The sequence below is a fragment of the Phallusia mammillata genome, chromosome 2 (genome assembly GCF_965637545.1).
Source record: "Phallusia mammillata chromosome 2, kaPhaMamm4.hap1.1, whole genome shotgun sequence".
NCBI classification, from domain to species: Eukaryota; Metazoa; Chordata; class Ascidiacea; order Phlebobranchia; family Ascidiidae; genus Phallusia; species Phallusia mammillata.
In genome coordinates, this window is record NC_137253.1 from 32,814,363 (window position 1) to 32,839,290 (window position 24,928).

At 39.5% G+C, this 24,928-nt stretch overlaps 2 protein-coding genes across 2 annotated transcripts; one reads left to right on the top strand and one right to left on the bottom strand.

Annotated features, from left to right (window-relative positions):
- Positions 1–1,165: 1,165 nt before the first annotated feature.
- On the top strand, positions 1,166–8,884 carry LOC145214419 (kelch-like protein 24). Its single transcript, XM_080082941.1, has 14 exons — positions 1,166–1,351; positions 2,294–2,437; positions 2,622–2,724; positions 3,075–3,205; positions 3,269–3,361; positions 3,419–3,572; positions 3,650–3,744; positions 3,869–3,961; positions 4,026–4,200; positions 5,215–5,355; positions 6,129–6,310; positions 6,903–7,079; positions 7,658–7,815; positions 8,072–8,884. Exons 1-14 carry the CDS (start codon positions 1,325–1,327, stop codon positions 8,178–8,180), a joined length of 1,782 nt encoding a protein of 593 aa, XP_079939067.1. The 5' UTR covers positions 1,166–1,324; the 3' UTR covers positions 8,181–8,884.
- Positions 8,238–11,458, bottom strand: LOC145214420 (iron-sulfur cluster co-chaperone protein HscB-like). The gene is made up of 6 exons (XM_080082943.1): positions 11,312–11,458; positions 10,711–10,882; positions 10,094–10,247; positions 9,540–9,681; positions 9,409–9,482; positions 8,238–9,148 (listed from the first exon to the last, which is right to left on the bottom strand). Exons 1-6 carry the CDS (start codon positions 11,370–11,372, stop codon positions 8,954–8,956), a joined length of 798 nt encoding a protein of 265 aa, XP_079939069.1. The 5' UTR covers positions 11,373–11,458; the 3' UTR covers positions 8,238–8,953.
- Between the last annotated feature and the right edge of the window lie 13,470 nt (positions 11,459–24,928).

Consider the following 24,928-nt stretch of genomic DNA (forward strand, 5'->3'; position numbering starts at 1 on the left):
ATAAACGATTTGTTGAAAAAGCTCACTCTGTAAAAATTTGTGATTACTTAATAAAGAAAGCTTGGACTACGTTTGAAAAACTAGTAATCAAATGTTATTTGGGCGCAGATCCGTATTGCAAGCATTCTCAACTTTTTTTAATTAGCTGAACTACTCCACTATCTGTGATCATTACATAACGGACTGAACGCCTGCTTAGCCGACTTGCACAAAGTATGTAAACAATCAAATTCAAGAAAACGAGACTTCAAAACGTGCCAAGTGTGCAGACACGTCCATCAAATACAAAATGGCAACCCTAATGTTACGTCATACTCAAATGTTTCCCGCCATTCTGCAACTAACTTAAAACTTCGTCTTTGGCAAACACCAGACCCTGCGGTGCTAAATCTGGTTTATTGTGGCCGCTCGATTTAAAATCAAGTAGCTACCTGTGGTTTAGCAAAATGTTTACAAGTGTGGCAAATAAATTATGCAGTAAAGCCGTATTTAAGATTATAGTGTGTGCAGCAAGTCAGTTTACATACGAGTGAACTATTGTTTACCGTGCAAATATGCGTTAAACAGTAGGCAATACCTGATTGGTGCTTTAAGTGCAGGAATATCAAAAACGTACTAACAAAAGATTGCCAAATTTAGATGTAAAAACAAATGCACAAAACTCGTTTAAACTTGGGGTTTTGGTGCAGCGCTTCACCAACAAAGTTATGAGAAAATCTTGTCCGTTGTGGTGACTGAAGTAATGGAAAAGCTTTTGACTCCTTTAAAGTTGTCCGTGACAATCAACAATGGGAATGTTTAGCGAACAATAGTCAGTTGGAAAGCACTTTTACTCACACTGGGCGACTGTAAGCTTGTCATAACATAAGACTCGGTTAGTTGCCAGCTACAGCTGTGTTGATAGTTGTATCAGACTTTAACTATCATAGTTGTTTCTTGTTTGGTAGCCAGTCCGTAAAATCGGTTTGTGTCTCATCACATGCCGGCAAGGTTTGAAATTTTTACAGTTGTGCAGTCGCAAGCAATAAAAACAGCTTATTTTATCGTGAAATACAAGTTTAAGTAGCCTAATTACTCACTGAAACAGTTTTCATGAAGTCAACTAACTTTTTGCGCAGGTTTTTAGCCGGCACAAGCTTTTTATAACTTTTCTTTTTTAGCGTTTCTTAACAAAACTTAGGTGCACGAAATTGATATGGTATAAAAAGTACCATCAGATATTGGGTAAAGAAAAGGTTTTTGTGGACATTTGTGTCTAAAACCAAAACAATGTACATGACAACGCATGAACAACATCTCAGATAAGACGTGATTGAAAAGCAAGATGCAACCTGAAAGTACCCAGTTTATAGTAAGTATAAATTTGGTGTCCATGATATCAATGTGTTTTGGAAAGTAGCTGTGTTCTACTTATTACTTGGTGTTTTACTTATTACCGTTCTATTGAATACAAATTTAACTGAGGATTTTGCCAAGTAAATACCCCAGTTATAGAGCAGCAACGTTTGGCCTAAGAGCCATTGAACGGTTTCATTGGGCGTTCCAAAGTGGCCCAGTGTTTACACACGCTCAAGCGAACGTTATGTTTCCACTGTTTGCGGATAAACAAATCGCCAAACTAAATCATTGCTTGGTATTCTATTGAAATTTACGATACAGGCGAAGACAAATAACAAAAGGTCTTTCTCGCGGAAAATCCGTCTTATGTTTCAAAGAATCCAGTTTTGGAGTTTTTAAAATATATTTATTACCAGAGGTTAGCCAGTGGTTCTCAACCTTTCGTCGACCGTGGCCACCTAATCGTAACTTTTGGCCCTCGTGCCCCCTTTAAGTCCCTGTAAACCAGGGGTGGGCAACCTGCGGCCCTTCATTAAAGGTTGTGCGGCCCGCAGAGACGCTTGGATTTCAAAAGTACTGGCAAACGAGTCCAATTATTACATATTTTTGAGCTGATTAATGCACCTGATGCTAGTTTTCTGCGATCTGGCAAAATGTGGCTAGAATCAAATACGAATTATACTTGTAGTTAAGCATATTTGGTAAGAAACAAAGCAAAATCACTTTGTGTCATGCACATGTACGGCCCGCGATCCAATTTTGACATTTATAATTGGCCCTACAGTAACAAAGGTTGCCCACCCCTGCTGTAAACCCTTTGGTCCCCTTAAAGAATGTTAATGGCAAACTTATGTTGGAATTCGGTACTATTTCGTTTTTTTTCTGTTTTATAGCTACGACAGTTGTGTAAAGCTTTTGATTAAACGAAATTTATGTGTTTTACTTTATTTTTTAGTTTCCCATTCAAGGAGCCGCAAATTTACGGGAATTGAATCAAATGCGCGAAGAAGGAACGCTTACTGACGTCACAATCATTGCAGAAAATCGAGAATTCAAATGTCATCGCGCGGTTCTCGCTGCAAGCTGTCCATATTTCAAGGTGACCTTCTTCAATGTCAAACTCTTTTTTCATGTGCGACATAAAAGCCTTCGTTTGAAGTGTTTGTTGAAATTCATGCAGACAATAACTGATTCTGTTTACCTAAGATTTTTCGACACATTGTCTGTCTGTGCGGTTTCGTTTTATTCTCTGTTTATTGACTTTACGCTTTTCCACTTTCCAGGCGATGTTTTCCAGAGGATTGCGTGAATGTTTTGAGCAGACTGTTACTTTGCATGGAGTGAAGCCTGTTGTCATGGAGATGATATTACAATACGCCTACACCGGTAAAAACGATGCCAAAAATATTGCACATTCAAAATTTGTGTTTAGATTTCATTATTATTCGTAGCAGAGTCGCAAGCCGAGCCAGGGTTCGGGTTTAGGTTTGAAAATGAACATTCCTGATCGTTTCGGGTCAAATTTACGCGACGTTGTGTTGTAATTTCTCATTAGGAAGTAATACGTATAACTTTCTACCCTATACCCCGGGTTGTAAAAAAAAACTGTAATTGATCCCTTCGAGTTCATGCTCGCTTATAATCGGAACCAAAGTAATATCGTCTTAGTTAACATAAGTTTTCGGGTCCCATTTTTTAGACAAGCTTTCAAACAACGACTCGTTAATATTTTCCAGGTATGTGCATGATATCGAAGCGTCTCGTTGCTGACCTTCTTACAGCTTCGGATTTATTTGGACTTTTACCATTGCGAGATGCTGCTGCAAATTTTTTGTGCAAATGTATTGACGTCAACACTTGTATGAAGGTGAGAGGCGACCGTGAGGTTTTTGGGGCGACGTGATGTCACATAGAAATCATATATATGCAGATACGCCGCCTAGCAGACGAACATTCGTGTCCAAAAGTTCACGAAGCTGCCACGGAATTTTCACGAAAGCATTTTGCTGATATTGTGCGACAGGTAATTTTTGTAAAATGAACGTTTTCCTAAAAAATCAATGTTATTAAAATGCTTCAGGGCGAATTTTTGTCGCTTGGTGTCGATGAAGTGGTGAAATATCTTTGTGATGATGAGCTCTATGTGACGACAGAGGACGTTGTCTTTGACGCCGCCATGCGGTGGATTCGACATGACGCAGACGCAAGGAGTCAACACGTGGAACAAGTGCTCGGTACGGATGGTCCCAATAGTGCTTCCATGGTACAGGGGGTCAAGGTACTAATTCGTTTTGCATTATTATTTTTTTAGAACAAGTTCGCCTGCCGTTCGTGAAACCGGAATACTTGAAACTTCAAGCGACGGTGGATCCCCTAATATACCACAACAAAACTTGCGTGAAACAGGTCTGTACCAATCTGTGTCGCGTATAATTATGGGTAAAATATGTCAATCTTAAAAAAAACGGTGGATGACTTCAGACTTGTTAAAGTTTTCAATCCGTTAACCTGACTGTCGTGATTTTTAAAGGTTCTGGAAGCGCGGATTTTCCAGATTTCCGGTGAATTTAAAGATCACTTCGACAGAAGACAAAGAAAACCGCGAAAATGCGCAAGCAAAGAGGTTTCAGTCTGACATTAAACCATAGATATCATACACAATATTTTTTGATTTCTATTGTGCTCAGGTTCTGATGGTGTTCGGCGGAGAAACACGGGTCGGATCTTTCCAAGAACGAATTCGCGAAATCAGCTATTACGAGCCTATGACGTCACAATGGAAAACGCTGCCGACCGCGATTGGAATTGAAGAAGCGAAAGCGTTCAGCGCTTCTGCTGTGGAATGTCAGGTTTATTTGACAGGTGAAAGTTTAACGGTGGTTTCTAACCGACTCCCGGAAAAATGTGGCGAGTGTCCGAAAGAGCATTTAGAGCAGTGGTTCTCAAACTTTTTTATTGTCGGGGCCAAATGGTAGTTTTTTAAGTGTGTAGGGAGCCTAAAAAAACAAAACCCTGAGAAAATCACTAAAGATTATTACATTGAAAGCTAAAATAGCAACCTTTGGTGGTTTTCTGAGGTTTAGTGGGAGCCCGCAAAATAAGTAGTTGAGAGCCGCTTGCAGCCCTGAGAGTCGCGGTTGAGAATCACTGATTTAGAGTGAATTAAAAGTTTCTTGTTTTAAAAGGCTTAGAGCAGCGGTTCTCAACCTTTCTTGTGCCGTGACCCCTTGATTACATTTGCCAAGTTGCGGTGACTGCAAGGATAAAATTAGTATAGGCTATATATTAACATTGAATGTATTTTGTCTCAGCAGTAAAGTGGTCAATGAGTTTATTTTATTGAGGCTAGTGGTCCATGGTCTAAAACAATTTGGCAACTATGCCTCAGGCGACCCCAGACAAATTGTCAGGCGGCCCAAGTTGGGGTCGCGACCCACAGGTTTGGGAACCGCTGGCTTAAAGGAATAACGAGGCATTGGCGTCAATGTAAAGTAGTTATGAAGTAAAGCAAAAACCTAATAGGCGATTATATTTTAACTTTGAGGCATTTTGTTTTTCAGCAATAAAGTGCAAAGGAAGTGACGTAGATTTATAGTTTTTACGGATTCTATTTGAATAAGACACTAAAGATGCTTTTTGGGCGAAATATATTTGCTCTTTCTACTAAAGCTAACTGATTTTAACAAACGTTTTCAAACTTGTGATACATAGTATGAACGATACACATCTTTGCAACAACGATAACAGAATTTGAATTGATTCCAGAATAATTTTACTAGGATATATATTATATGGTAACGATGTCATATGTTGACTAAATCCTAAAAACAAGCGGCAAAAAAAAAACTATTTTTAACAGTTTTCATTGTACGACAGGCGGAACAGTGAACAACAAAGCGATCTCTGATGTTCGTGTATTTTACACTTACCTGGGGAAGTGGTACGGAAAACCTGCTATGAACGTTGCAAGGTACCACCATGGATGTTGCGCTGTGGATGGGATACTCTACGTTATCGGTAAGCTTCATACGGTTGTAACGGAAAGAATTTAAAGCGGTGGTGTCGGTCCGCGGCCCGCTACCAGTCCACGAGGAGTTCGTTACCGGGCCGTATACTTTTTCAGGTTAAAGGCTTTAAAACTTTTTGCCCACTTATTCCGGGGATGATAAACTAATTTAAGCGTTTTTACTGCTTAATAGTTGTATTTTTTTGAAGACCGGTCAGTGATAAAATTTTAGTTTCAAAAACGGTCCGCAGTAGAAAAAGGTTGCCGACGCCTGGTCTAGGGTTTAGATTTAAGGAGCAATTTGTTTGTTTCAACGTATTTTGTGCATCAACGCATTCATGCGGCCTGTACTGTAGCAACACTAAATTATTTCTTGGTTGATATTTTAACATTTATGTAATAACATTAAGCGTTGGTGACTCGATTTTGTTGAAAAGCAATTAAACACACATCGAATTTTACCAAATTGGAACAATGTTGCTTCACAATAGGCCACTTAATATATTGGACCAACAAATAACCTTTTTATCGACAAATATATCATAATGCCGGTAAAAATATACGAAATATACCCAAAAAGAGCGGCAGATGATCAGCGTCAGTGGAATGTTTTATTTTCGAAACAGAAATACGAATTTTGCGTATATTTAATAAGTAAAGACAGATCTGTCGGTCACCACTCTGTTATACAGACTGATTCCTGTAGTCTGTTATGACATTTTTATGTTAATGTCGGTAGAAATCTGATAAAACTGAAAGACTGATCAAGCCTATCTATCATCAGGTGGAACAGACGGCCGTAGATGTTTGAGCAGCGCTGAATGTTTCAACCCCAACACAAACTCATGGAACGAGATTCAACCTCTCCACCACGCCATCAAGTGTCCGGCTGTGACGTCACTGCGACGAAAGTTGTACGTGTTTGGGGGGTTCACCGACCAGTACACGATCTGCCGAAATGTTCAGGTAAAAAATATTTGTGATAATATTTAGTTTAAAACCAGTTTCTCTGTGCCTGTGAATGGTTGATTACACGGTCATGGCAAAAAGCAAAAGTGGTGGCGGCAGAGAGGCCACTTATATCCCGGGAACATCACAGCAAGCTTGTGTTGTAAAGTATCGCAGGTTGATTACGTAATGGGAGTCCCGATCCGGGTGGCTCACATTTGTAAGTCGGGCCGGATTCGTGCCTGACATCACGTTCTGTGTCCGTAATTTTGAACAAATAAAATTACCTAGCTAAGTGGCTATAGTCGCTGAAATTAACCTTATTTCAAACATCCCTAAAAAGTCGTGTTTAAGCCATTGTCCATTGTGTATGTTTTCTCTTATTATATTCTGCACTATAGTGCCGTACTTTTTGTAGGCTTTTATGTAAAAGCCTGTCGATCCAACTTTCGGGCCAAAATGGGCTTCTCAAAAACAAGTTCGGTCGGCCACTTATAACTCTTTGTTAGCTCCCCATCCCAGCCAAACGATAAATTTATCATCCTGACGTTTATGGGACGCATTTAGCATCAGTTTCCACCAAACACCAAACATCAGCATATGTCATCAGGTGTTCGACGTCGATTGTGGAGATTGGAGTGTGGTTGCATCTCCATCCATCGACTACACGTGCGCAAAAGCTGCCCAGTTGGGTTCTCTCATTTATCTGCTCGGTGGAAGTTCCAGGGCGGTGAAGGCGTTTAACACCGAAACCAATTCAATACACAGAGTGGCAGATATGCTGCAGGTATAAATTGGGTAGAATGTGACCGATGCAAAACTGATTTGAGTTGGGCCAAATGAGTCTTGTGGACTTCTGCACGTCTGTAATAACCAGTGAAACTAGCCATTGTTGCAACAATCGCTATTGCTCCAAAAGTAAAAAAGATACGATGCTGAAATTTTGACACAATATTCTACGCTTTTCAAGCTATTCAGCGCACAAACTTTCGAAAAAAATACTTTTCAGTTATTAATAAACGTGGAACAAAACAGTGATGGGTGTAACTTTGATAACTCTTCTGTCACGTGTTATTCGTAAACGAAGTCTTGCGACAGCTGCGATATTGTCTCCTATTTATGTACAATTTTTTGCATTGGCGTATTTTCAACCGTGAGGTATTTGCAGCCGCTTCCCGACTCTGTGGTACTAGCGTACTGTTTCGTACCATTTTTTATGTCCAGTTTCAAAATTACTACAACACACAAAAAAAAAGAAGATGACATATGTGTTCTTACAAAAAAATCTCTTTGTGGCAAGGGCTTGTTCAGATATTAAGCAGCGTTGTTTGTTATTAGATCTCAATATGTTTGTTGTTTCATTAGAAACGGGACAACTGTGGCCTTGCTGCTGTTGGCGGGAAACTCTTCGTCACTGGAGGCGTCAGTGAGTCAACAGGTTCGTCGCTAGATGGCGCCGAGTGCTACTGTCCTCTCCAAGACAAATGGGAAGCGATCGAAAAAATGCCACAAAGACTGTACAGGTAACGTTTATGCAAAAAATAAATAAAATACTTAACAATTGAGACTTTGAATAATTTTTTTGGGTGCCATTCACCAATGCAATACAATATATTTTATACAATGTGTTTAAGCAGGTTTCAAAAAATATTCATTACATTTACAAACACTTAACCAGGGTTTGAAATGTCACTCCCTAATCTAGAATTATTTACTTTAAACAAGCTCCCTGGAGGTTTTGTTTTTATCAAGTTATTTATGTGAGTTAATATTTTGCAGACATGGTAGTTTGTGTGTGAGAATTCCAATCTACCAGCAAGACACAACACAATTTGGTGAAGAAGAAACTTCACAGATACAAGGGGATTCTGCGACCGGAATCACATAAAAATTGATGCAATTTCACCTGTCAACTGCAATAGTTCGGTTTTCTGGCTATGAACTCTTTTGATTTGATGATTTTTTATTGTTTACTAACACAAGTCAGTGTAACATTTCATTGAATGAGGAAGAAAAAAGTTACAAAAACATTTTCGCAATTGCTTGTGGGTTAAGGAAATTCTACTAACACCATAACTCGCATCAGTTTTAGCTAATTTTCGATAGGTGGCACAAAGAGCACAAATCCTATTGAAAACTGTACATCTCAAAATATGTCGACAGTTAGGGCTAGGGTTGTGGTTAGGTATTATCATTAAAATTTCAATGAAACTAACACTAAAATTTAGTTCTTAATGTAACATTTTTAAAAACTTACTATCCACCTATTGAAAATTAGTTTAATGTGCAGCTGGAGTGAATTGAGGTGTAAATAGCTTTACCACAGGTTAAAGAAAAACCTATACAAATTGACCTATTGTGCATAAACTTTTTAAGTGATGCCAAATTTGACTTTGTCTTATTCAGAGGGAAAGCATGTTTGTAAAAATGTTGAGCACAAATTTTTCAGAAAATTTAACCTAGGAAATGCAAATAGAAGTACGTTAAAATGGTAAAAAAAAGATTATGAATGCAAAACAGTTAAAAACATTTTTAAGATACCTTAGAACCGCCATAAACTGAAGAGGTAGCAGGGATTGGACAACAACAGTTTTCATTGTGTAGTAATGATGATAAAAAATGAAAATTGACTTCTGGGAGAATTGAAAAGTAAAACCTCTATTACACAGGTGGAAGCATCTCTTTTAGTTTTTGCAAGATATTGTCATAATATTTGTATGATATAAGATGTTGTTTTGCCTTTTGAATATCTTCGCCATGAAATGATTCAGCAATTTTAATCGTTAAATCATCTACAATCAATTTCACATCGTTAAAAACTTTCCTCTTTTCAGGAATTGAATCAGATTCAGCTATCTGTAAAAAATGAAAATGTTGTATTTGTGATCATATTGTACTGTAGTAATGTTGCACTTTTATATTATATATACATTGAAAATAATTTTTTTAACTTGCAATATATGGTTGTTGTCTTTTTTATCCTTTATCACTTGTATTATTTTATAATATACCAACCAAATGTTCATAAATCAAGTATTTTGTTATGTTTTGTAAACTTCCTGCAACACATTTTACAGTTAACTTTTGTAACAAAGACATACAAAGTTTAAATTGACCTGTTCATTTAAAGATAAAATTTCCATCAAAAACTCTGGGTCATCTGAATTGACATCCTCCGTCATGTATTCACCTGAAAAAAACGAACTGACATTAACTCGAAAGTTTTACATAAAAATTATAATCTCACCATGCAGCTCCAGAAGATAAATTCCCCGGGAAAGTGGTTTTAACAAAGTAAAATACGCCTTGTTGATAAACGATGAAACTGTTTCAGAAATATTCCTTTCAGTTTCCGATTTCAACGTATATTTGTCAGGGTGAAGTAAAATCTAAAAATAAATCTTTTAATACGAAGCATGTATAATGTCACAACAGATTAAAGGGATCAGCCTGTGCTACTTACAGGGTGGTGACCGACGTATTTGTCGTCACTTGTCAAATATCCAAGAATTACTCAAAAGTTTTGCAGAGATTACATTGACGTTTTAAGTAATTTTGGATCCACTAATATTTTTATTGCTATAAATCCTAGTAAATTGATTCTGGGAGTCATTCCTATTCTGTTCATTTTGTTAAAATATAACTATTAGCCTTGTGTATTTTTATTCATTCTTGTGTTGCCAAAGATGCTTGCACAAGCAAAATATATTAGTTCTGTGTATGATAACTAATTGATTTTAACCTGGAAATAAACCTTTTCAAACTTGTGATATAAAAAATAGGAATGTTTTTGTCATTTACCTGAAACTTCTTAAAGTTAAATTGCAACTCGTTTAAAGAAACTCGAAAATCCTTTTTAATTGCAAGAAGTGAAAAATAATTTTCATCCTGTGCCAATGGAAGAATGCTTTCACAGTTTTCACAAAAGTTTTTCGACATCAGACTTAACTTTTGCCTAAAATCATAAAATTGCAATCAACCAATCTTTGTGTGCTACCTGAAGATTGTATTAAAACCTTTAACAATGCAATAAAGCTTTTTTACTACCAATTCTGCAAGTATTCTGAGGTCAAATAAACATGAAAATAAATCTATGTAGTAAAACTGGTATTCATCTTAATCTATGTGCAGTGGTGGGATTCAGCCCTTACGAAATTTTATGAGATCAGTGAATCGGTTAGCATTACTGGTTACTGTCAATGGACTATTTGTAACCGAACCGGCTGAAAAATATGACCTTTGTGATAGAACCGGCTGATAAAAATTTCACACCACTGTCTGTACTGATTATAAATTCTTGCATTCGCATGAGGTTCTAAGTGCCTTGCTTAAAAGTTTATCAACACTTGAATTTATGCTGTTTTACAAGTATGGTGTTTAGAAATATTAGTGTGGAGAAAACATCCTAAACATCTCACCCACAGTTCCAGCATTGATTTTGGTTGTTTCTTATTTCATTGGCTTCAATTTCTGTCAAAACTTTTGTTGAAAACTTGGCAACAGTAGTGGTTAAATGATTAGAAAATTTGTGTTGAATCTTCTTTTGTGGAATAACTGTGTTTTGATGTGAAGTTTTCCGCTGAGCTGTTGCTGGATAAAAATTGTGTCTTATTAAAGTTTGTTCATCACATAGTTACATTGTTGACAATTTTCATGTTAATTTTGTCCATTTTTGAAAAGAGGGGTTCAATGCACAGTTAGCTTCATGTATTCACCAAAATTCAAGCATAAAATCTGGAAACAATAACGCAGAAATCAAAAGTATGCCAAGGCTTTTTCCAACTGAAATACCAAGATGAAGATTATAACAATCATAATGTAGAGGTTTGGCATAGATACTTTGTTTCTCGATTAATGTATTGGAATCGATCAATGTTTTTGCATTAATGTAACAGCATCACAAAATAAAACATGCCAGCAGTGAAATGACCATTTGCATCAAAGCAAACACAATATTTCAAAAAGATGTTAGGTAACAAATTAGGTACCGCATTTTCACAGCAGTTTTGTTTCACTTACTTAAAACTTTCACTACCCTCAGAGGTCGAAACAAAACAACACATCGTCCACTTAAGGCCATTCTGTAATCCTAGATTTAAAGTTACAATCTGTAGCCAACATAAATGAATAAAATACTGTAGAAACAAATGTGGTTTTAGTGATAAATTGTGTGATTACTGTATGTTTAAAATAACACAAAGCCAGCATTTGCAGCATGTTGCTCACCATAAAGCCCTATTGTTATGTCACAATCAACAATAGTTAAGAAACAAACAGTTTAAAAGTTTGTTTACAACTACATTTGTAAATAAAAGTTGACAAGTTATGTTTTTAAATTTAAGGGAAAGTTAAAAAAAAGAAAGATACCGTGAAATTGAGCACAACATTTACAAGATGTACTTTCGGACGTTTGATACAAAGGTGAGCAATACGCACTTTATGATAAAAGTTACGCAATTGTTGGTACATATATATCGCAAGAATTCCTTGGTAAGGCTAGTGGCGCAATTTTACAGCGTCATCATATTCTGACGAAAGATGAAAATACTTCTTTGAACAAGTCCAGACTTGCCCGACCTGCCTAACACATGTAATCATACGCAACCTTCGCTAAACTGGTGATCGACTTGGTATATCTGGGTAACTCCCCGTGGTGATTTTTATTTCTGTGCTCTTCTTTGTCTAACTTTCTAGTTTCTGGTTTGAAGCTGAGGTAAAAATCTGTAAAATATCTTCAGGTTTGTCGATAACAAAAGAAATTTTATGGTACAAGAGCTCAGCTGGCTAGACAATTTTTTAATTAAGTTTTTGTACAGTTCTTGAGCAGTAATAACAAGAAACTGTAAAGATGTGAAATATGTTTTGGACATTCTAGCCCCAGAGAGGAAAACAATGTGTTGGTACGACCTTTTGAACATTAGTCATATCTAGAGTCTAGTCGTTACCTTTTTGTTTCACTGATAGAAGATCATAAATGCTACATTCGACTACCGTATTAGCTGCATTTTTAACTACAAACTAACAGCATAAATCAGGCTATATTCGTTATTCCTGCACCTCCTGTTGTGAGGTCTGATTGTACTGCCTAGATACAGACCAACAGGAATTAAACCAAATAGTAGTAAATCAAACATCGCTTTAACTTGTAATTTAATTACGCGCATTGAAAGAATAGGACTTAAATACATAGCGTACGCGTTCGAAATTATTTGAACTGGTTGTTGAGTTCAAATCTTCAAGCAGTTTTACGGACAAAGTGCCAACAGCTGCCATTTCGACGAACGTTGTTTCAAGGGTTGTTTTTTTCTAGTGGCTGTTTGTTTTGATTTTTGTGGTTACTAGATGGCGCTCTAACTTTGCCAACGTTCGAACGCTTGGCCGAATGGTCCAGGGCGCCTGACCCAAAGACAGGCATTTAAAACCTGAAGGATTTCGTATTTGGATGGTTTCCAACCCCGTGAAAAACATGTCCAATTTCTGTTGCAATTTACGTGTTAGCAATCCTTAAAATAAAGTAGGTTGATACTTTTGTTTTGCCACAAATTTTCATTCATTGTGAATTTTTATTATTTCTGCTTTTACTTTAACAACACAACATGCTATATTAAGAATTTATGTTTCACAAATCAACATCAGCGTTAGCAAACAACTCTCTTTAAAGTCCGCGAGTCGTACCGATTGTTTGCTCAAACTAAAGATCGGTTTTTAAATGTCCCAACCGCCACCGGCCGCTGGCGTCGGTATTCGACAACCATGATGACGTCACAATGCATTGACAGACAATAAGTAAATGATTGCTTGCATCGATAACCGGGTCGTGCGGCGACTGGAACTGAATGCGCGGGTTTAAAACTTTATAACCGGTGAAGTTGATACAACATTCCGTTAAACGTTTTTTTCGCTTTCCTTTTAAGATTTTTTTGGTGGTGATTTCTAAATTTGTAAAGCAAACCTGTTTGAAAATTTGTAACAAAAAATTTTTTTTCATGCAATATTTGTGATGCATCTGTTTTGGTTGGCGTTTTTTGTAAGCTTTGCGTACAAAAAATCAAAACATTAAATCTTCAAACACTCTAAGATATCGATACAGTTAACAACTAACACATGTGAATGGAAACCAGCGGTTTTGTCAGTCGCAGTAGTTTGATGTTGCCAAGACAGCTGCCCGAGTAGTACTTCAAAGTTCTGTCTTACATATAACATGCGAATATATATGTTGTACGGGTTTGGTACAAATGCAATTCATGTTATCTTGGTGCGAAATTGAATGGTGTACATAAGTCCGCTTGATGTCATGCAAAATTTAAACAAAACAAGCTATTTTCTCGGGTGTATTATTGCGTTACCAAAACATAATGTTTGCACCCTGAAGGAAAATCATTATCACATCAATTGTCATGTTGGGTTAATCTCTTTTTCTGCCTGTCTAAAGTTCTTGCTGGAGCAACAGAAAAACAGGACAAGGAAAAAATGTTTACAAGCAAATAAAAAGGGGGTATTTTTGTCGTTTGTGTTGATTACCCATAAAAAGTAAGGTCAATACAAGTTTGTGGAATTCGTTGAACTGACGCAAACAATCCTTGTATTAATTCCCAATTTTATCGAAAGCACACGAACAAGTACACGCATGCCGCGACCCACTGGGTCCACGTGCGCATAGCGAACAATAAAGAGAAAGAAATGAGAAGGTGGGAGAGAGTGGGAGCGCTCCTGCTCCTCCGTGACGGTTTGGTCACGTGTTCGGTGGACACGCCCGATACCTGAGGCAGGTTTTTGTCGCTGATCGTCGTCAGTTGGATGTGTAGAGGCCTGCCTGTGCTCTGTTATGTACTTGTCTGTATGTGCCCGAAACCTTTTGTGGCAGGCCGATCGTAAAGGGAGACGTCGTTTATTTGAACACATGAATCGAATTCCTGTACAGGGCCGCCCCGAGTAGAAGTAACGGCCGCAAATTTTTCAGGTCGGCGCTTTTCACAATGCAATCTGCAATTCGCCCTAACTTAAAAACTCAAATATTTCTTCATTCGTGCACAACTCGATTCGGATAACACGAATTCTTAAATACAAATTTCTCGTTATTTTGTGACAAAATACCTGTCTGACGTCATCAACACAAACCACGTGACTCAAAGTTCCGGTATCACGTGACCCCCTCTTCATTTAGCCCCCACATTGTGACGTCATAGTATCCGGAACTGGATGTTTGTTTCAAGCGGAATGATTGTCTAAATTTCACTTGAGAGGTTTCAGATCCAAAGTATTATGCCGATGTTGGTAACTTGCCTGCAGTTGTTAACATTGCAGATGAGCGAAAACAGCCTTAGACTCGGAAAAAATGTTGTTTTTGGAACACGTTTTATGGCATAATCAAAACTTAGAAATAGCCGGAAGTTTAACAAATTTGTCGTTAAACTGGTGTAATGCTTAACAATATACTAGTTGCTTTTCAAGAACTTGTATTTTTATCGCTTGTTCGGTATTTTCCATGAACCGGAAGTTTATAAAACAGCTGTTTGAGCGAGAAAGTCGAGCAGCAAATACGGACAGTTGACTGGTGTGATTGGCATTCTGCCACGTGGTCCATGAATTGTTCAACTTCGATCACTTTCCAACGTCGCCAGCATTCCGATAAGTAACCTAAGCGAGTTAGTGGATTCCGAGCATCGAACCGTTCCTTTGTGCCCGAGCGATCCCACGCAAAGTCACAAAGCCCGTGCTTCCGATTTATGGGAAAACTGACGTGGGGACAGACAAGCGATCTGCCTCACTGGCACCTGCTTGCCCGGTTAGATGTAAACCGACCCTTCAAATGCCCCTCTCGCTGTGTAGACTTGTTGCCTCGCGGCCCGTTGATTCGAATATCGATGTTTATGCTCTGTTATGTCACTTCCGCTTCCGGTTGCTCTTTAAAATAATTCTTTTTTTCACCAAAATTGAAAGTTTTAAGTTAATTCTTAAGGCAGGGGCAGGCAACATTTTTTGTACTGCGGACCATTTTTTTCGCGGACCCGCTTTCAAAAAACTACAAATATGTATCGTCCCCGGGATACATGGGCAAAATGTTTTTGAACAAATTAAACCTTGAAAAATTATACGGCCCGGCAACAAACTCCTCGCGGACCAGTGGCTTTAGGCACCGGTGTAAAACTTTATAACATCAATTCGCCATGTTGGGTTTATTATAAAGTTCACTGGTTTAGGTGCTGGGGTTCGTCGAAGCGGTGAAAGAGCTTACATAGTTGTTGTTGCGTTTCATTACCCTGTTGTGCCAGGTAGTCGTGCAAATATTACCTTTGGCTCAACACACACTCACACACATACGTACTTTGCACCTGTATAGCTGCAACATCGAATTCCGCCACTGTACTGACGCATTGAACCTTGTCAATAGGCTTGGGGCATTTAAAATTATGATGTCGCTTTTTGTTGTTTTGCTGGAATCTCTTTTCATCAGTAATATCAACTTTGACCGACATTAGTGCAACGTATAAAGTTTTAATCTCAGATTTGAGGTTTAATATTCGTCTGCGACCGTTACTTTTAACGGATAACGAACTTTTTCTCGGCACCTAAGTTATGAGAGTAACCAGTTAGCGCTGGCCCGTATCGAACAAAGCATGCCAACATAATATCGGGGTTGGGATCGCCAGCCACAATGGCCGACGCGCAGGTAAAGTTTTTTGTCAATTGTCTGCAGAGAGAAGACTTTACCTCGCTACAAAGACCCGTTAGCCGGTGCGACGTAACCCCATCCGGAAAGTTTCACCTTAAAACTGAGCTGCCTCGAGATTCCAGCTGACATTCGCTGCCTCAGCTCAACAAGCAACGAACTAAAACAACAAACAAGGTAAGCAACTATTGCCTTGCTTAAAACAGGCTTTAAATATTTCTATTTATTGTAAATAAGGTATTGTTTGTTTGATCATTATTAGTTGATTGTTGATTGTGGTGGCATTGCATTGTTTGAATATAAATGGTGTGACTTAATACCGACGCAATACAATGTAAGGATTTCCTATTTAATACAATGGATTAAAAACATTTTAAGGATTAATTTAAAAAAAGCCGGGCATTTGTCTTAACTTTGCTTTATCCCATTCACTAAATCAGAAGATTTCGGTGGCAATTGTTGAAGATTACTTAATTTCCTTTTCCGTATAAGAACTTTGTTTGGGGGAAGTTTATTAAATCGCCCAAAACAGGAAAATAAATAACAAAACGAACGATATAGGAAAATGATGACCAATCTGTTTTTGTGTCTAGATTAAAACATAAACTCAAATAGTTAAACATTGGGCTAAATCTGAAAACTTACAAATGCAACTTAATACCCAGTACTTGTAATTTCGCGTGTAATTAACTTCAACTCGCGTCACCAGGAAAGGATTTGCGTTCAAACGTGACTAACATGTTGGTAATGAATAGTATTTGATGGTTATTGTATTCATTTACCAGCTAATGTTGAAACTTACCTTCGAATTCCGCAAGTCAATTTGGCGGAAATTTGAAACTAGGCTAAAGTTTTCGTCCAAAAATGTTCGTAATAGGCAGTGGTGGGATTCAGCTGGTTCGCTCCGGTTCTATAGAACCGTTCCACGAAATTTTATGAGATCAGCGAACCGGTTAGCATTACTGGTTACTGTCAATGGACTTTTTGTACCCGGCTGAAAAACATGATTTTTGTGATAGAACCGGCATACAAAAAAATAAATCCCACCACGGGTAATAGGTTGCTACTTTAGTAAACCTCCGCACAAAACAACCGTTCGTAACAAGGTATGTCGGAAACACTAAACATTAAATCGAAAGCACAACAAAAGTGCGAAAAATGCAGATTTAAAAATGCATCAAATGCATCAGCTTGTGATCTCACACAGCGAGACGTTAAACAACAGCCGTGTCATGATTGGCAGTTCAGCCTGCAAACCACGTGTCAGAGTCGTCAGCTGATCGTCTGTGACGTAACAGTAGGCGCTGGAGTTGCTCGCGATGTGTGTTTAGCGCTGAAGGTTTCCAACCGAAATTGTGGCAAGTCTGAACGTGTGACGACACATTTTATCTCTGTTTCTTCGCGGTAGCAAGTCGAAACTTCGCACCAAATCCCAACATAAAAGGGTTTATTGTAACTTTCGTTTTGGGGCTTTCAAAGTCGCAATTCAGTGCTAAAAATTTAAATTGTTAACTTTCTAGTTGCTTGGTATTTTTTACATCAGGTGTTTCACACAATGCACAATAATCCACATATCATTTGACCGCAGCAATTTTTTTTGCAAAAGTAGAATTTATTGTAGTAATGTCATATATTTTAAGGTAGAAAACGCCGCTTGTAGTTTTGACGTTGGTCCCGTATTCGGCCTTGCGTTACGTAAATTTCAGAAAGGAAACGTTTTATTTTCGTGAAACCAACTTTAGCGTGACGAAACGACCCGAAACCGAGCAATGAAACGTTAATTTCCTGTGTCAGAAAAACTTAACACACGAACAGAAAAGTTTTAAGCGGATCGCTTCCACGTGACCATCGGCAGCGCGTGGACTTGCCCGTATTTCTTGTTTCCTTATTAAACATCCCCGGTTTTAATCGCTGTCATAACGTTTACACACAGAACCCCAGCTCAAACGATCGTGACGTCATCAACCGTCCTCCCCCCTCGCAGCGCCGGTCCGATTGTGACGCGTATAAATAGCGCGAGAGCGTCGCGACTCTCCATCATTCGTCGTTGTTTGTCGCAGAGACCGCACCCAGCGATGGAGAACATTGTACTGTAGAGCAAATGTCGTGGGTGAGGTTTTAGTGCAGCTGTTACCGCAGTAGCTTGGGTCTCATTAAATTACGGAACCTTTAGTTATTAAGCGAGAAAGTTGTTTCGACTATAAACTGGGTGCTGTGTTATTTACATGCAATGGTGGGATTCAATTTTTTTGTCAGCCGGTTCTATCACAAAAGTCATATTTTTCAGCCGGTTGTATTACAAAAAGTTCATTGACAGTAACCAGTACTGCTAACTGGTTCGCTGATCTCATAACATTTCGTGAGACTGTTCTATAAAATTGTGCGAACCGGCTGAATCCCACCACTGGAAACATGTACTGGTCTTTTATGATCAGAAGCTATTGTTAGATTCGGTTGCTTGGCAGTGAGCGAGGGGATTGGTCGAGAGGCGTGGTTCATTCTGCATGTGATTCGGAGGCAGTGTAGTTAGCTAGTTGTTTCAATGTAAGATACAACTACTTGCCGCACTACCACGGAAATCACCTGAGCTATCAACGATCGAGAAATACAGAAGTCAGTTACATTTCAACCTTCAGTGAATTGAAATGTAACGAAGCGTGTACCTCACATAGGCAAGGCGAGCAAAGCCGGATTTATGTTTAGAACGTAAGTGACCGGTTTCACAGACCACTGGTTTTATGTTAAGCGTTCTTACTCAGGAACACTATACACGGACTTGAAAAGTAATTTAATCACAAACATAACTGCCAGAGTACTTGTGTATATAGAATACATCATGCAGACGTTTCAACAATCTTTGTTGTCATCATCAGTGCAAGTTTTCACTTAGTTAAGTTTGATATAAACCAGTGAGGAGTGGTTAGCAGTGCTTGCAAGTTAGTTGATATATTTTCCCAGAGTTAGTTGTAATGCGCTGTGAGTGACGTAGGGCGCTGTAGGAAACCAAGCCTCCATGTTGGTGGAATAATTATCGGTTGTGCTTCCACCCACTGGTGTGCGTCGCTTCGTAAACGGATGCTTAATATCATTCACAGAATCCGCTTACTACTTGGTACTTTACACAGCAGCATCAGTGGTTATATATGTATAAGAGTGAGCGTGTGTGGCTTCCATGATACAAGAGCTTAAACAACCACCGCGACCCGCTGTTCCTTAAACTCAGGCTTGGACAAGTCGCGGCTCGGTAACTAAACAATTCAACCGTTTGACGAATCGATAACCTTGTACGAAATATTTTACGTTAAACACTTGAAATCTCATAAAAAAGTGCCAGGGAAAGCCTCGTATAACGCACTGTGCTGGTTTGCATGACTTATTATTAGGTAGAACGCAAACCAAAATAAGAATCGTTGCCACAAAATGTATTTTCACTGGTTCCATATTATCGCTGACGTCATGCTAGGGTGTGTTCTGCCACTAGAGTCAGCAGAGGGGACGCACGTGCTGCAAAACACATCGGTAGTTGTGGCAACGGTAGGTGCAGGCATGACGAGGCCAGCTGGGGCAGGTTGAGCCACGCACAGACGCCGCGACTTTTGTGAACGGGAATCGGGTTCGAGGTGCGCTCACGTTACACGACAGAGGGCTCAGGCACAAAGACGAGGTTCCGTGTGAATCACCAACAGTTTTGTCAGCGACTGGATCGTGCTCCGGGCAAGACGGCAACACCCAACCTCGCTGCTTTGTCCCTGAGCCGACGTAGCCGAGCTGACGTCCCGGGTTGGGACTTGTCCACTACTCGCGAATCAAGTTTCTATTTACCCACGTCACCGCGCTGTTGCCTGGTTACAGATTGGACCAATCACAATGCGTACCCCAGAAATAAGGCGGGACGAAAACGTCAGGTGTCCCTTGTTGCCGTTTGGTTGCCTGGCAACGCACTTTCGATTGCCTTACATAAGATGAGCGCACGGCGAGCACGTGTTCACATATAACATTGGTGGATGATCGGTGGGGCATGTGTGTTACGTGCATTATACGATCGCACGCATGTTGTGCCTGATTCGAGTCGTCGCTTCCCGTTTAGACAATCGCCACAATCGAACCGTGTGAGCGAACAATGTGCGGAATCGGAATTGTGATGAGCATTCGAACAGCGGTATTATGACGACACACTGCCACGTTGTTATAACGGTGGTGGATTGGTGCGATAGTTGCCAGCTTGTAGAGGCTGTTGGCGTACAGTTGCTGGGTTTATGACTAGGCAGTGAGCTTTCGTAGCAGGCTGTTGATTGGAAGAAACAGCTGCCACCTCACTCCCCCCTCATACCCACGCATTCCGTCGTGGCGCAAACAAGTCAGTAGATTCATAGCTAAGCAGATATCGAACTTTCGCCCAACTTTAGCTGACTCTCGAGCTTCCAGCGTCAGCTTAAAACAATGCAACGTCGTTTTTAATTATGCTTATGTTGTAAATACGACTTGCTGTTGATTTGGCAGTGAGCTATTGTAGCAGGCTGTTTGCGAGATTGCGTAACAGCTTCTACCTCACAACCACGCCAACACCAAGATTTTCTTCACAGCACAGTACAGACTTACAAAATTTAGATTTCGTATTTTCAAAAGGTTGTGATGGAGGTTTTTATCCAGACAGGCATACATGGAATAAAGACACGCGGTGTTTGTATTATTAGAACGGTCGATTGTAGACATTTTTGGAGAACATCAGCTTTCGTTTTATAGATATAGCGAAACGATTACGGCAGTTGCATTGTTGGCACATCATCGCCATTTTTACTTGCTTGCATGTTAATGCATTATCACCACTCAGCAAAGGACAAAGTCCGAGAAAATCGTTGCGTTCTTTGTCAGAATCGCGTGCTAGCCTCCCAGCAGCCCCGTTTGTGGTTCCACCGCGTTCCGGGGGTCAACATTCAGTCATCTCTGCTACTGATGTGTTAATAATTCTCCCTCTGCACCTAATAGCTGATAACCGCCCACCCAACCGTGCTAGCTGTGCGCGAACAAATTTACACTCGCAGAAACCGGGGTGTGTTCCTTTGTTTAATGGCTCGATGAACGACTTTTAATTGCCCCCACACACGCGCACGTGATAATGTTTGCTGTGGAGTTTTGTATTTTACGCGAAGTTCCCCAATTTTGAAATATAATAGGCCTACACATTAATTTGGCACGTTATTGCTATGCTGAATATAGGCGGTCGACATTTAATCAATAGGAGAACTCCTTTAGAGCTTGGAAACTGTAAACTCATTTAATTGTAGTCGTTGTAAAAATCGCTGTTGTTTATCATTAGTGCAAAAGAAATCAAATTTTTTAATGTTCAAGCTCTGTGGCAGTTTCGCATTTGCTATTAGTGTTTGTAGATGATAGGTCTCGATTAGTTTATTCCGCTCTGTGCCCTGCTACTGATGCGAGCGTGGGATGGAGCGTGTTTGTGTTCCTGTTGCGCCAATTGTTTGCTCACCTTGTCAATACTTAACCAGGCTTCGTTTTGCCGAACAGCTCCACAAACAATACCCTGTATTACATCATACAAGTCTTTATGATACCAAGCTACCTAATTTGTCGAACTTAAACTTATGTTTCTATTTAACAGGTTCACCATAAATCTTCAAGGAGTTCTGCATCTTACTACAAGCGTTTGTTGGAATTTTAGATTGAAGTATAAGATATATAAAAGTTGGCCCAAATATGGCAGTATGCGCAAGTTAGGCCCTTTACCATTGAGACAAAGGGTTTAACCTGGCTGCCGCATGGGGGCGCAACATGATCAACGACTTTGCAGTGGAGGATGTGTGTTGGATTCCGCGCACAGGCTGGCAGTGATAGCAAGTTAGCGCCCTGTGATTGTGAAAACTCCACAGGGCCTAAGTTGCCTGCTATGCTGTGTAAGCCGGAACTATCGTCACTACACATCTATATGCGAGGGCGGAGTGTTTACAAACCACAGGCTAATTCTATACGAAAAACATCCTTTTCTAACTATTTGTGGTGTACATGTAAAGCAACTGTAGTGGACCAGAAGCGATAAACATACAGCAAGATTGGAAAGGTTCTTATGTTCCGCGGTAATTTGGCAGTGATCGCAAGTTAGCGCCCTTTGTACAAGCTATAATAACGTGCAAAGGGTCTATCCTGGCTGCCACAAGACTCCGGAAAACTTTCAACACGCTACGAACCCGACACGATGCGTACCTTACATGTTAAGCACACGTGGCGTTTTGCCGTTGGACGGCTATGATTGATGTTTAATGGCTCTTTATCAAAACGAAGTAGAGCTTTTAACCATCATTCTGCCGTCTGTCGAAGCACAGGCAACATTTTAACGTGGTTATTGTGCCGGGAAGTTTAAGGGACAGAGCAACAACAAAATCATTCCCATTTTATAAGCCAAACTAATATTGTAGCCAATGTCAAGGCGTTTTACGAATCAAATTGGTTTTCACTTTACCTGGTAGTAAGCGTTAACCGACTTGCATAATGCTGTAGTAGTTTAACCCCGAGTTTTATAAAGTTTCTGCCCCTTACCTATGGTGGGATTCAGCCGGTTCGCACCGGTTCTATAGAACCATTTTATAGCATCAGCAAACCGGTTAGCATTACTGCTTACTGTCAATGGACCGGCTGAAAAAGTGACTTTTGTGATAGAACCTGCTGACAAAAAATGTGAATCCCACCACTGCTCTTTACTCTTTTTCGTGTTTGTGAATGTTTCGGTTGTTAATTTGCTCAGTGTGTGTTGGCATCAGGAACCTGAAATGTCATGATTTGGCAGTGAGTTGAGTTTGTTGCCCTGTTCTCACTTACAGGGGCTCGACTCATTCCCTCGTGATGAACATTACTCTCCTCCCTGTTGCTAATCAACACACACGTGACCGTAAGTGCTCTTTATCGCCGGCCAGCGGTGCTCGTTGCACAACAATAAAAACAAAAGTACGGCATTTATGTGTGGTCCATTCGTCTCTGACGTAGGTAGTGTAGTTGGTCATCCATGACTCCGATCTGTGACATAACATGACATGACAAATATTAATGTATGAATCAGCAAAAAGAAATAGCACCGCACAAGAGTTCGCAATGACAATAAGAAAGCAGTGTTTAGAATTGTTTACGCAGGTTGCTAGGATACAATACTGACACGTCATAGAGGGGTTAAGGTTACATAATAACCAGATTAATATTTTCTTGGGGCTAAAACGTATATACAGAGCCTGCTACGACTAGAGACGGGCGGTTTGAGGGTTAACGCACACAGCACATAGATAAGCAATTAGTTGCGTAGGAAGTGCCCCCAGTGGCGGAATTCAGCCGGTTCGCACCGGTTCTATAGAACCGTCTCACGAAATTTTATGAGATCAGCGAACCGGTTAGCATTACTGGTTACTGTCAATGGACTTTTTGTAACAGAACCGGCTGAAAATATGACTTTTGTGATAAAACTGACTGACAAAAAATTGAATCCCACCACTGGATGCTTTCCATGCACAGGTTAGAGTTAAGATCAACTTATTTTGTTTCCAAACCTTCGCACACAATCCCCTCGCCTCCATCCGATAACGACGTTCGTTCCGCTCCATTGACTTTATCGTTTCGATGTGAATTTCGCGCAAATTTTCCAAGGAGTCGTAACTTTTCTGAATTCAAACATTTAATTCACAAACTTTATGAACCAGGACAAATTAAAATTGCATATGCTGCTTTGCATACAACACATTTGAGAAACGTATTGTATTCAGCTTCTGCAGGGCTTAAAAAAGTTTGGCCTGGAATTTGAGCCCACGACCCTGAGATCACAGCGTTTTATCACCTTAGTGCAGGGGTTCCAAACCTGTGGTACGGTTTTTCAGGTGGTACGCGAGTAGATTCTGTTTTTTTTTCCACAAAAACCTAGATTCACAACTTTATATTTTCTTTACAGTAAACAAAAACAAAAATCTCATCCAATTTAGTTGTGGTGCTGTAGTGTTGTTTTAGTAGGCCAATATTATTCTTCTGAATTAAATATGATTCGATCAAATTAGTTGTTCTGCAAGAAGTGGTACGCATGGCAGTACAGAGCATCCAAGTGGTACGAGACCGTAAAAAGGTTGGGAACCCCTGCCTTAGTGGTTCTGGTGTCGACTGATAACTTGAATTGAACTTGAAAAGCACAAACACACAAACAGAAAATTTTACACGAGGAACTGAGGAATTGACCCACTCACGTTGAAACTTGCACCTGATCCATAACTTGAAGCCAAATCCAGTTGATGTAGTAAATCATCTCTCTCCTTTCTAACCGTCTCCACCTAGCGACAAAAAAATTTTAGAAAGCGCAAGTAGGTTGTGATATTTAAAAACTAATCGAATTCGAACTTCTTTTTTACATTTTTCGACAATCAGGCGACAGTCCGAAAACTGAAAATTGCCCTTTGTCGGGTCGTTATGCAACAAGACGAAACGCATTAATGGAAAACAGGGTCATCAGTAATTAAACGAAGTAGTGGCAAAAAACAAAACTGAAGCAGTAAGGAAAATAATACCTTTTCTTTCCACAAATCCAACTCCGAACGTATCTAAAATAACAGAAACTTTGATTAAAACCGACTTGAAAACAACGCCCTAAAATTTTCTCACCATTTCAACCTCGCTCATAGCGACCAACTTTCACAACTTTCTGAATGTGGAAATAAACAAGTTCTTTGCTGATATGAATTACCTAGCGTTAGTCAATACCGCTACGTTGCGAATGATCCAACATATACAGCGTTGTACGCATAAGAAAATCAGTTCCCAACATGCCCGAATGGTAAACAATGAGATAATGAGCTTTAGAATAGCCGTAAAACATATTCGGGTATCAGATTGCCATTGTTAGGATTTACGACGAGAATATTGCCAGTTTATACCAGCAAACAATGACAACTCATACTTGAATCTGTAGATTTCGGGACACAGCATGG

What these genes read in the sequence shown, in the direction of transcription:
- LOC145214419 (XM_080082941.1), top strand. Translation starts at nt 1,325, where the DNA reads ATGCAACCTGAAAGTACCCAGTTTATA. An exon ending in TGGGATACTCTACGTTATCG is followed by an intron (nt 5,356 to 6,128) that starts GTAAGCTTCATA and finishes ATCTATCATCAG; the next exon opens with GTGGAACAGACGGCCGTAGA. An exon ending in ATGCCACAAAGACTGTACAG is followed by an intron (nt 7,816 to 8,071) that starts GTAACGTTTATG and finishes AATATTTTGCAG; the next exon opens with ACATGGTAGTTTGTGTGTGA.
- LOC145214420 (XM_080082943.1), bottom strand. Translation starts at nt 11,372, where the DNA reads ATGGCCTTAAGTGGACGATGTGTTGTTTTGTTTCGACCTCTGAGGGTA. An exon ending in TTAACTTTAAGAAGTTTCAG is followed by an intron (nt 9,682 to 10,093) that starts GTAAATGACAAA and finishes ATTTATTTTTAG; the next exon opens with ATTTTACTTCACCCTGACAA. An exon ending in TTTTATCTTTAAATGAACAG is followed by an intron (nt 9,149 to 9,408) that starts GTCAATTTAAAC and finishes CATTTTTTACAG; the next exon opens with ATAGCTGAATCTGATTCAAT.